This window comes from Bombus huntii, chromosome 14 (assembly GCF_024542735.1).
Source record: "Bombus huntii isolate Logan2020A chromosome 14, iyBomHunt1.1, whole genome shotgun sequence".
Classification (NCBI taxonomy): Eukaryota; Metazoa; Arthropoda; class Insecta; order Hymenoptera; family Apidae; genus Bombus; species Bombus huntii.
Genome location: NC_066251.1, coordinates 172,801 through 185,183, shown reverse-complemented (window position 1 = coordinate 185,183; position 12,383 = coordinate 172,801). Strand labels below are relative to the sequence as shown.

Genomic DNA, 12,383 nt, shown 5'->3' with positions numbered 1-12,383 from the left:
GCAACGTTGTAACTGGCTACTGTCAGGTTATTCGAATTTCCATCGCAAATATTACGTGTCGCCGGCAATCGAATACTCGACGTATTAGTTCCAAAGCTGTCGATGCAATGAAAAAGAAATAAATAAAAAGTACGCGCAAATCGAGATTTTCGACGAGTCACGATGCTCACACGCGTTCCATCGTATAATTAATAATCCTTGCCCCTTGAAGAGGTGAAAAACGCGCTTCTCTTGCGTAACGATAACGATAACGATATATCGGCGGAGTGTACATCTTGGTATTTACTATATATTTGTATTTACTTTTCGGCCAAGCATACTTTGCGAACAAAATTTTTGCGTATTTGCAATACGCGATACGACAAGGCATCCGCGTTTAAAGACGAAATACGTTTCTTCTTCTCCGACACTCGATCGCGATTAGGTCATACATGGGCTTGGCAGGGGAATTACGGTTCTTCGCTTGATTTCAGATATATTAATAGAATCATTTCCCGTCTCGTTTTTCCGTCTGCGAGTCGCTTATCCATCATTTTCGTCCTCGTCGTTGGATAATTCTTCCCTTCGGCAACTCGGTGAAACTCGCTATTCCGCTTTTTCCAGAAAACGAAACGAACGCACCCGGGCGAAGGAAATATTTTTCCCGGTATATCCGAGCCGAGTCGCTCTTGTCACGCGACCACGCGAATATCTTTTTCGGCCGTACGGAATTTGCAGGTATCGCTAATTATAGTAATAGTAGTAGTAGTAGTAGTAGAATCCTTGCGAGTACGCGACGCGCGACACGGAAAGATCGAGCCGCGCGAATACGCCGCTGCGAAAGATTCGCACGAGCCTCTCTTTCCCCGTGACCCGTCGTCACGAGGGGGGAAGGAAAACGCTCTGCCTGATCTGTCCGTCGTTTTATAGCGTGTCGTACTTGATATCGAAGCAGCCGTTTCATCGAAACGATTTAATGGCCCGTCCGATCGATCGTCTAAGATCATCCAAGATCATCCGAGATCATCAAAGATCAGTTAAGATCATCCAAGATCATCAAAGATCAGCTAAGATCATCCAAGATAATCAAAGATCAACTAAGATCAGCTAAGATCAGTTAGGAAGGACGTTTCTCCTCTGCCAGCTACGACATAAAAATGTCTCCGCAAGGTGCATTTCTGCTGCACCGGTTGCTTTCTCGGGACAGAGATTACTCACCCTAGCCTTTACCGTTCGATCGTATTTAGCACCCACACCGTTCAGCTTCGACTCGCTTTCGTATCGTGCGACCTTATACCCCGAGGACAGCGCACGAGACGCGTGTAGAATATACGGGAGAGGCGAAAGGTAGGGTGGCAACGAACATTTATCTTTACCGTGCACTCTTCTCTCTTCTCTCTTCTCTCTTTTCTCATCTCTCTTCTCTAGTGAGGTATTAAGCGCTGGATAGCGCACGGATGCCCTTTTTATCCTCTCTCGTCGACTCTCGCTGACATTCTGCGCGAGCTCGCAACGACGTTCGCGCTTAGCCTATCGACGCAAGCGGCGATTCCACGGGTGGCAAGCAACGTCGTGCACCATCGGTGGACAGAGACTACCAGCTACGGAACGCGAGAAAACTGAAAGTAAGGGTCCTACCTGGGAAGAAAGTGAATCGAAGAAAACGCGCTTTTAAGGGAGAAAACGGAAGGCTCGATCGACTAATTACATTAACGGAGTATCAATGGTTAAGCGATACGAGTTGCCCGCAACCACGATGAAACCATATTTTCATCCGATAATGCCAACAGTGTGTACAATAACGTACATGCTGGAACGTACAGTACGCGTTATGTAATATCGAGGATAGGATTATCGCGTTCGAAGCGCGCTGTTCGCGTGGCTGATTCTTCTTTTTCTTCTTTTTCTTCTTTTTCTTCTTTTTCTTCTTGTCTCTAGCAACGATTAACGATCGTTCCGTGGAATTGGCATTCGCGTTTTCCTTTTTCCTCCGCCGCTCTTGCGTCGTAGCTGCTGCTGCGATACCAGCTGGCGATACAATGAGAGAACGATACGTCTTTCTCTTGACTCGGCTTTCTTCGATGGGGAAACGGAAGCATCGTATCTTGTAAATCTCTTTGATAAATAAAAACAATAAATAACGTTACTTTCACCAAGCAACGACAGAAACGTCTGTCAATAACGGCAAATAGTAAATACGATTTCAGCGAAGAAATCAGCGTGACTGCGTCTCGTATTCCATCCGTAATTTATTCTGCGCTCGATTCACGATGAATTTCTAGAAGAAGGTGAGACGGTGATCGTCGGTCCTGCGCTTCCAATCAATTACACCGTTCCACGCAACCTTCCACGTAATTACAAATATTTCGAACGAGTCGTCGTACGTGAAACAATCGATCGATCGGCCCGAGGGAAAACCACCGACCAGCTATCCCAATTCCATCCTTTTTCCCTTCTAATTATCCAACATGACCAAGTTCTTCTCTCTCTCTCTCTCTCTCTCTCTCTAGGGCACTCGATAACGTTTCTAAAGCCATACGAAACCAATTTGAAGGTGGTTGCTTTTCAATCGCCGAATAGAAATCTTCGTCGGCACTTTACGTATCGGCCGAACCTGCTCTTTCGTTTTTCACCGTTCTATTCGCGTTGACTCGTTGCCGCGGAATCTTTGCCCGACTCTCGATGACGCTATTGCACACTGTATACCACATATACGTGCATGTACGCGATTTATCGCGCATAAACATCGTAATCGCCGCTTACTTTCCTTTCCATGCCGCGGTACATCTCGAATTCGATTGCACGCCGATGCGCCACCGACTCGTCTTGATCGCGTAGATTATCGGAAATTATTTTGTCGCATCGTCTCGGCAGGTGGTCGCGGTTCGATTCTCCACGAAGGATCCTCGACTCGTTTCCGTCGTCGGAGATTCGATTCGAAGGCAACCGCGACAGTTTTCACCTTGTTTACCTTACTCTCTTACTCGCACCGACGTCAGTCCTCGTCTACTCTTTCTTCTCGTATCGTCCACCCATACGCGCGTGGATACGTTTTCAAACGACCGTAAATCGAACGGAATCGCGTTAATCGTAGTCGCTTGTTTCCCTCGACTTTTTCGTCTCCGTTCGGTTGAACTTGGCGGTTGCCAATACCACGCGCGTTTAATTGTACTCGTCGAGTTTCTGATAAATCGATCGATAACGCGGCCTGAACTTCGAAATAGAGCCGCGAAATTTACTCTTGTTCGCCGCGACAAAGATCCGTGCAATCGCGAATAAGCATTAGATCCGACAATGAGATTGTCCAATGGTCCGCTAATGTTCCAAGGTCTAACGTAATCGAGAGACGATGGCTTCTCGAACGTTATGCATAGTTGTGCTCGGTTTGGCCGCCATCGAGGGGCACCCGATAGGGGAAGGTCCCCTTCCTCCTGTCCGACTTTTAGTCTCGCGATCGGTCTCGGGCCTCCTGCCTGCCACCGGTCTCGCGACTGTCTCGCATCGCTTACGGCAGTTCGTAAACGAGTGGCCGTTTAACAACGCGAGACACGCGCGTCTCTCCAAGCGTCTATCTTCTGAAAGCGGGTCTCGCTGAATTCTTCGAGAAAGCTTATGCAAAGTCGCGACCGTCTGCCCGCTGGTCCGATCGTGCTTTTTTTTCTGTGTCACCAGCCGAACACGATCTGGCCGGCACAGCGCGACTAGTGTGACGCGTTCTAAGCGTCACGCGTTCCTACCGTTCACGGACAATGGGCAAGGACGATCGTTTCAGTTTCTCTTTGCGCGTTTGTTTGCTCGATCGGAGTGAACCGCGACGAAATATGTCGTCGATACGACGATGTTTCGCAGCTGGTGTCGCCAGAACGGTTAATTCGTCGTAGAATCAGCCGCGTTCGCCAGTGTCAGTGTTGGCCTCGATCGCGTTCGTTCGAACGAGGAGACGTTTTACGCGACGTTTTGCGCGACGTTTTACGCGAATTATCGCCTGCCGCGTTTACCACGCTAATTCGATGCTGTGCGATACCGTGCGATAACGATTGTACCAAGGTAGTGGTGGAAGCTGGTCCTGCCGCTGCAAGAAAAAGATTCCTTCGTTGTGCGTTGTCCGCGCGGCCAGCTAACGGACGTGTGCCGTTGGACAAAAAAGAAGATACAAAGAAACTATCGACGATACATTGTGTCCTGGAAAATAGTCATCGTGACTGACCCGTTTCGCGATAGAGGGACGCGAATAGATTCGTTGGATCGTTGAGCGTTGATCGGTTTCTTGGAAAGCAGATCGTCGTCGCGCTACTACCGGGCCTCGACGTCTTCCAAATGCACATTTGTATAGCTGTCTCGCGCGATATTCACTTTTTTTTCTTCTTCTTGTCTCCGAGAGAACGCGGGTCGTGCCGATTTACCTTTTCTTCTCCGTCTCACCGGAGGTCATTTTCCCTATTACGCGTCTCTGTACGATTTTCGTTATCGGCATAATAAAGCATAAATAAGCATAAATAAGCATAAATAAGGCGTGCTTGTACACGTGTGTGCTAATGGATTATTACGCGCAACTTGCTATGCACCGTGTTCGTGACGCAATCATCCTTGGAGGTGCAATTTATCGATAATTTTTTTTCAACCGCGTCGTCTTCTCGTCTTCTCGTCTTCTCGTCTTCTCGTCTTCTCGTCTTCTCGTCGTAGGTCGCGGAAAACACGGTGTTCAAAATGTCGAACGCAACTCTCGTGCCTTATCGCCGCCCTTATTAACTCGTTGGCTGTGATAGCGCGTTTATCAAACGCAAATCCAGCTTCTCATCTAGCGCGTTGAGCCGCGCTGTTCCACCTTTTACCATTCCACTTGCCGACTTAATGTCGGAATCGTTGCTTCTTCGTTTTTACGCTTTTCCATCTTGCCCGAGAAACGTCCATCACCGTTATATCGACGAATGAAACGAACCGTCGCGTTTTGAAACACCGCGTCCAGACGAAACGTTCTTTCGATCGTTCTTCCACGACCGTTTCTACCGTTTACGAGGCGCCAGTACCTCCTCTACGTAAGGAAAGAAAAACGGTCGCCGCGGATACTTGTAATCTCTTCGCTCGAAATATTCTTTGAAATTTTTACTCTTCCGTACTCGCTAATTTGATTTCCAGTTTCCATTTTCACAGACTTTGAATCGGTGTGATTATCACTCGACGTTGCTTCCCCCGAGCGAATCGATTTTAGTTTTAGTTTAGACGAGAAACTTTGTGAAAGTCGACAAGTAAAATTCCAATCGCAAAAGATCCGCTTCTTTCTTTCCTTCTTTCTCCTCCTCTCTTTATCAATCGTAAATTTCAATTTATTTTCGATCGAAACAGCCGCGCTATCGAAGAATTTCATCGACAAAAGTTCGTCCATCCGAGTTCCGTGATTACAAAGTGGCGATTAAAAAATCAACAATTAGTCGAACGGGAATCGCCTGTCTCGTCGGCGGATAATGCAAATCACTTTCACTCGCCAATTATTTCGTGCCGATTATTTCGTTCGTTCTAACCTCGAGGAGAAACGCGAACGAGGAAACGATTTCAATGGGTTTCGAGTCGTTCTCTAAGACTCGAAGCGGAAATCTTTTGTCTTTCGCGCCAACCTATCTCGTTAATAACTCTGACAAACTCGATTTCTCAGTACCTCTACGTACGTACGTACGTACGTACGTGCAGTCTTGATTAATATCATGCAAATGCGAAACGATGCAGCAAGATCGCATCGAGTTATCCTGCCATAACCAACGCTTTTCGTACCGTGATGGTGTTCACTCAAACTCCGTCCAACGATAAATTACGCTTTCTACTTAACAAAACGTTGCCTCGTAACTGCGCGTGTCATACGCTGATTTCGATAAAAGCCAGACTTTTTAATTACCATGAATCACACCGACGTACTCTTGTCAAGCGGTCATCGCTGCTTGCACAGGGGTTTAAAAAAATATCCCAGTATCGATAAAAAGCTGTGGGATCCAAGTAGTAGATGGATTCTTCAATGGGATAATATCGTAAAGCATCCAGGTGCTCGAGCAAGAGGTTGTCATTGCGACATTCACAAACCACCGTGGCTATATCCGCACTTAGGTACAAAGCTTTTCGCGAAAAAGAGAAAACGAAATTTTCGTTAAGAACGAATCCAAATATAAATGTATACGACGATTCGAACAATCGTCGATCATAGTACAATCGAATAATTTCGTCATATGCCTAAAAAAAAAAAAAAAAGATATATATTTGCGTACTTTGCTAAACTCGTTGAACGCATTTCTTTCAGTTGGCAAAACCACCGATGAAACGGACAGAGCGGTGAGTATCGGTTTAAACGTTTCAAAGTATACGTGCGTTTACCTACGCGTTAGCGTAATAATATTATTATTAACTATATTACCGATTAATACACGAGATAAACTTCGATATTACAGATTAAATCGGCTCCTGTGAAAAGGTTAGCTGCTGCTGCTGCTGCTGCTCCTCCGAAAAGAGGACAATTCGGTCCTGCGAAAGCTCCATCTTCAGCTCTAGGTACACACACAGACGCGCGCGCACGCACACGCACGCACGCACGCACGCACGCACGTTTTCTATAGACTCGATGCTATTTCTCATCCCGTGTAAATCGACCACGTTCCACTATAAACGTCATATTTTGATTATTTCGTTCTAAGCATGGTGTATTTGTACTCGTTCGAAGCGAGTCTACTTTAAAATAACCGTTTACCCAAGCCCGTGTACCTAACCAGAACAACTATAGACGCGTCAATTTACATTTCTATTATAGCAATCGTAATATCGCGAATCGAGTTATTTTACGTTATTTACAGAATCGATCTATCGCGATACGTAGAGTCATCGAAGCGTTAGTCAAATCTGTTAGTTGTATGCTGCTTTGTGTGCTGCAAGTGCTTTATCTGTGTATAAGATAAACGTTTGTTTGGGTTAATCCAGATGAATGTGACGATCTTTAAGATTAACATTACGAAAGCACGTGTTCCTCCTGCAACCAACGCACAGGTGTGAAGCGTGCTAACGTTACAACTCTTGCTTACTCCTGTCGCCGCTCATGTCGCTCGGCATTTCACCATGCGATATTAATGATATTTTTTGCAACCATGCGCCGACGAAATGTCGATAAACCGTTGACGTTTCGTTGACGAGACTGCTAATTATTCGCTTGCATGACAGCTCAGCCTGGTAATACATCTTCCATGGTTCCAAGGGCTACGACCGTCAAACGAAACGTGTCAGTAAAACCGACACCAGGTATCTAAAACTTTATTGGCATTACTAATTTTCTATTATACCGTGATGGTTTCTTCGCGCAAATTTTCCATATTTCTCCACGATTTTTTTTCTTTTTTTTTTTTTCTTCTTTTTTCTCTCTTCCTTCCCTTTAAATCCCAAATAGCCAGCACGACGCAAGTACGAGCAAATAACCAGAAATTTCTCAAATTCGTTGCAGCTAACGCGTATTCGTCTTACCGTACTATGTGTACTATGCACTTTTAATCGCCGCTCGAACCCCTTACGCCTTACGCTTTGTACAATGTTGTTGCATCTCCTTTCGTTCGCGTACGCGTATCGTTTCACCCGTGATATTCTATAGTCGGCTATACATCTGTCATCTTGTCTGTTTATATGCACTGCCTTTTCCTCGCTCACTCTCATTTGCCGAGTTAACAATGCTTTGAAGCGTCGCAAAGTATTCACACTACCACGAGGTAAAATAAAAATATACCTACAAATAAAAGTCGTTTTACCTTTTATCGTGGCAACAATATCGATAATTTATATGCGATTTATCGGAGCGGCATAAAATTCAAGCGTCTCGATACTCTACGAGATTTTTAGTTGATCGAACAAAGCTGCAAATTTCTCGACTATCGAAACTCGTATATTCTGCTGCATAAATTAGTAAATTAAGCGAAATCTGGTAAATTAGTAAATCGGTGCATACGTATTTTAACATTGACGTTCATACGGATATCCATACGTCTATAATTAATATGTATTTGTCTATTTATTTACTTATGTATTCAGGTCAAGCTGGCGCCGTCGACGAGGAAACTTTCCTTACAGCGTTCGAAGATGTGCCATCTGTAAATTTGTTTTCCGCAAAAGATCTCGAAGAGCAGATGAAAATCATAAGAGAAAATGTTGGTGACGATAAAAAAGATTGGAAACAAAGGACAGAGAGTGTATGTGCCGAGATAATATCGTTCTAACGTTAAACAGTCTAAACTAGTGGCACATGGCATAAACTTAATTATCTTACAGATGAAAAAATTAAGAGCAATCGTTATAGCGGGCGGTACGAATTACGAAAACTTTTTAGAAAACTTGAAAAGCGTGCAAAGATCTTTTGAAGTTGCTTGCACGGATCTTAGGTCGCAAGTGGTAAGGGAGGCGTGCATTACCTTAGCGTTTCTTAGTCAACAGTTAAAAAATAAATTCGCTAGTTTTGGAGAAGCAGTCTTACTCACCTTAATGAACCTCATACAAAATAGTGCCAAGGTGAGACTCGTAATTATTTAACGCCAATACACCGTTAAAATCAAACGGAGAGAGAGAGAGAGAGAGAGAGAGAGTGTGTGTGTGTGTGTGTGTGTGTGTGTGTGTGTGTGTGTGTGTGTGTGTGTGTGTGTGTGTGTGTGTGTGTGTGTGTGTGTGTGTGTGTGTGTTTGCGCTCGCAATGATAACGTGGAAAAAAACTTACATGGACAATTTTGTACATTCAGGTTGTGGCAACAGCTGGTGCCGTAGCCGTGAGGTTTATTCTTCAGAATACGCATTACAGTCGTTTCGTGCCAATTATCACATCCTGTTTAAGTCACAAGAGCAAAGACATACGTCGAGCATCGTGCGAATATCTAAATCTAATTTTACAAATATGGCCTACTCAAATATTACAGAAACACTTGACCATCTTACAAGATACGATCAAGAAAGGTATCGCCGACTCGGATTCGGAAGCAAGAGCCTTTGCCAGGAAGTAAATATTCCTCGTTGCTTCTGTTCGTGTTCGCTCCCTTTTAAACAAAATACACCGGTTACATTTCCAATATTTCCAGGTCATATTGGGCATTCAAAGATCATTTTCCGGAACAAGCAGAGGCATTGCTCAACAGCCTCGACACCGCGTACAAACGCTCGTTGATGTCCCTTAGCAATAGCGGTAGCATTAACAGTCTGAACGTAGTGACGAGATCGGCCAGCGTTAGTCCTCGAACATCCAGACCAGTGATGAGCGCCACAGGTATATCTTCTTATCTTTGATTCGTTATTATTAAATGATATTTCGAATAGAATAGGGACTGGCGTAGTAGATGTACGATAAATGCAGAGACCCAAGTAACGATACAGTGCGCTATATAAACTACTTCTCACTTTTTTTCATGCTGCTTTTGTGACTCTCCTTTGCATTAAACGTACGAAGGTAGTACGGAAAATTTGCATCAGTCTTCGGGTCAACCCCATGGCCCGCTCAGACGAACTCCCTCCTTGCCACGGTCTTATCGTCAGTCTGGTATTCCAGTTCTCCAAAGACCCACTGATAGTCATTGTAATTGTTACCTTCTCGTTCGATGCTTTGAAACATCACTGCACCATGTCTTAGAATGTGCACCTGTGTCTTGTACCTAATGCTGCGTATCGTGTTAATCTCCTGCATACCTACTCCGTATTTCCTAATCTTTCTTTCCACTTGTCTTCAGATCGTGCAACTCCGGGCGTTAGATCTACTAGCGCGATAGATTTGCAAGCCGCGCAAAGAGCTAAAGCGAGAATGATGTACGCGAATATGAGCAGACAGAAAGCGTCCCTTCGTGAGTAGTCTCATCGGCAATCGATTTTCATTCTAGCTGTTATTGTATGCTTTAAACGAGTCGCACCTATTCCACCATCTCCTCTTCGTTTAGCACGACCTAGCAAATCACCGGACACAACCGCCGTTGCTAGTCCAGAAAGAACCGCGAGAACAAGGACCAGAGTATCCGGAGTGTCGCAATCTCAGCGTGAGTACGAACAAAATACCAAATAATAGTTATTCCCAATCTGTTTTTAAAAGCAACGCCTAATCTAATACAGTCCGTATTTTCTTACGTTGTACGTAACAGCTAGCAGCAGATCGGGATCACCGTCCTCGAGACTCAGTTATGCAACGTACAATCGCGAAGGAGAATCGTTAATTGCAAGACCTAGACGGTTATCCGGCCACGGGATCAGAAGTACCGGTAACAGTCGTGAACCAAGTCCGCAAAGATTCGGAATGGATAGAAGTTTCGCGAGCAAAATACGGTACGATGGCATATTTACCTTCGTAACGCTCTTTCGTCTTAACCGTCACCGGATAAACAACATTCGACATATATATATATACATATATTTAAACATATGCGAAACGAAATATATAGGGGAAGAAGTTTACATATGTCTCCGACGGACAGGCCTCAATCCAGACCAGTTATGGCACAAAAGATGCTGCAGCAGTCGCGTGAAGCGGAATCAGCGTTGGCGGACGCGCTTACCTTCGAAAATATCGACAATTACCCAAGAACACCGAGAGGAAAGGGCGATCACAGCGATGACAGTGAAACCAGCAGCATATGCTCCGAACGAAGTATGGACAGCTTTAGGCGACCAAACGATGTAAGTAAACGCAGTGCGATAGATTTTCTACGAGAAGACAGAATGAATAACCATCGTTTCATCGTACTGTCGTAGTACAACATATATATCGTATAAAGTGACAAACAATATTCAATACAGAATACATCAATTTCATCAACGATGTACATTATAAAAAACGTCTCTTCTATACGTCTAACGTCTATGTATATATATATATATATATGTTATATCATATATATGATTCATAAATTTATTCTATCGCGACGCTTTCTTATCTTATGTTTATTTAAATAACGCTTTTCTAATCGATATGTGATAAAAACAGCCGCTTGCAGTGTTACTTTTATTTCACTTATTTCATCATTTATTACGTGATACGAAGATGCTTTAACCATATCTGCCTTCGATCATACGCAAGTTCACAAATATCATGCTGCGTGCTCGTATATAAGCGTTGTCTATTATTTTGCCTAAAATACAGAATTACTCGAGATATTTTCATCTGCCATTGAATTCGCGTATTCGTATTTGGAAATATATCCTATACTTGATGTCCTGGACTTGACCACGGTCACAGTAGAATTAGTCCACAAGCTTGAAAAACAGGCTTCCAGCATCCCAACATTGTAGATAACGCATGTATGGTTTTTTCTTTTGGTTTTGTTGCGGCGTATTTGTTTGGTTTGGACTAACGCGATGCGCCGTTCTGTTCTCCATATCTGTCCATCGTCCATCTACCCATTAGTCGTTCTCATGGAGTGGCTCTCAACAAAGACTGTATCGTGATATGTGGGATCAATCTATCCCAAAGGTTTGTTAAATTTAATATTCATTTCCATTTATTATTCATACATATTCCACTATATACATACTACCTGATACAACACTCTACCGTTGTATACTCTTTTGTCAAAAGAGGAAATATAGAACCCTATCGAAAATACCGAACTTTCCAACAAAGTCTTTACTCTGAACAACGCTTTACACGTTCATGTTTATAATACGTGTTATCGCGATAAATAACTCTTTAACTTGCAGGATATCAAGGAAATCATAGAGAATTGCGCGCATAAACATTGGGGCGATAGGAAAGAAGGTTTAGTCGGATTGCAACATTTTCTGTCAAATGGAAATACGCTTACAGCCACGGAATTGCGCAAAGTAACAGACATCTTTACGAAAATGTTCATGGATTCTCATACAAAAGTATTCAGTTTATTTTTGGACACACTGAATGAATTAGTAGCTACTCACAGCGAAGATCTCGGTGACTGGCTTTATGTTTTGTGTGCTCGACTTTTGAATAAATTAGGCACCGATTTACTTGGCTCGATACAAGCGAAAATACACAAAACGCTCGAGGTGGTTAGGTGAGACCGAATACGACAATGTCCAAACTAATACGAATGTTCCTGCTATTTTACACAATTGCTTACATCTCTTCCAACTTGTAGGGAATGCTTCCCCGGAGAGCAACTTTTGCCGGCTGTAATGAGGTATCTGACGGATCCAACGCAAACGCCAAATTCTCGTGTAAAAATAGCCACACTCGTGTTTATCACGCAAATAGCAGAAACGGCAGAACCGTCTGCTCTTATTAACTCTGCTGGGACAGCGCTCGCAAGGTTACTCGACTGGTCGAACGATGTTAAAAGCCAAGATGTCAGGAGGCATGCACAAAATGCTGTTATATCGCTGTATAATTTGAATCCTCCGAAAGTCACTATGATATTAGCTGAATTACCCAAGTATTATCAGGTAAGACGTTG

At 43.8% G+C, this 12,383-nt stretch overlaps 1 protein-coding gene across 11 annotated transcripts in view; it reads left to right on the top strand.

Annotated features, from left to right (window-relative positions):
* The window catches only part of LOC126873494 (CLIP-associating protein 1), a 28,322-nt gene that overhangs the window by 11,048 nt on the left and 4,891 nt on the right, over window positions 1-12,383 (top strand). For 2 of the 11 annotated variants that reach the window (XM_050634390.1, XM_050634391.1), the window contains 16 exons: window positions 604-717; window positions 6,263-6,294; window positions 6,411-6,510; window positions 7,171-7,248; window positions 8,026-8,183; window positions 8,263-8,499; window positions 8,724-8,977; window positions 9,057-9,241; window positions 9,422-9,547; window positions 9,699-9,809; window positions 9,903-9,998; window positions 10,101-10,281; window positions 10,398-10,632; window positions 11,360-11,425; window positions 11,653-11,984; window positions 12,069-12,372. In XM_050634390.1, the coding sequence (XP_050490347.1) occupies window positions 604-717; window positions 6,263-6,294; window positions 6,411-6,510; window positions 7,171-7,248; window positions 8,026-8,183; window positions 8,263-8,499; window positions 8,724-8,977; window positions 9,057-9,241; window positions 9,422-9,547; window positions 9,699-9,809; window positions 9,903-9,998; window positions 10,101-10,281; window positions 10,398-10,632; window positions 11,360-11,425; window positions 11,653-11,984; window positions 12,069-12,372 (2,609 nt within the window). Of the gene's footprint in view, window positions 1-603; window positions 718-3,394; window positions 6,073-6,262; window positions 6,295-6,410; window positions 6,511-7,170; window positions 7,249-8,025; window positions 8,184-8,262; window positions 8,500-8,723; window positions 8,978-9,056; window positions 9,242-9,421; window positions 9,548-9,698; window positions 9,810-9,845; window positions 9,999-10,100; window positions 10,282-10,397; window positions 10,633-11,359; window positions 11,426-11,652; window positions 11,985-12,068; window positions 12,373-12,383 lie in introns of those variants that run through there. The other 9 variants (XM_050634400.1, XM_050634392.1, XM_050634395.1 and 6 more) reach the window with 9 other exon arrangements.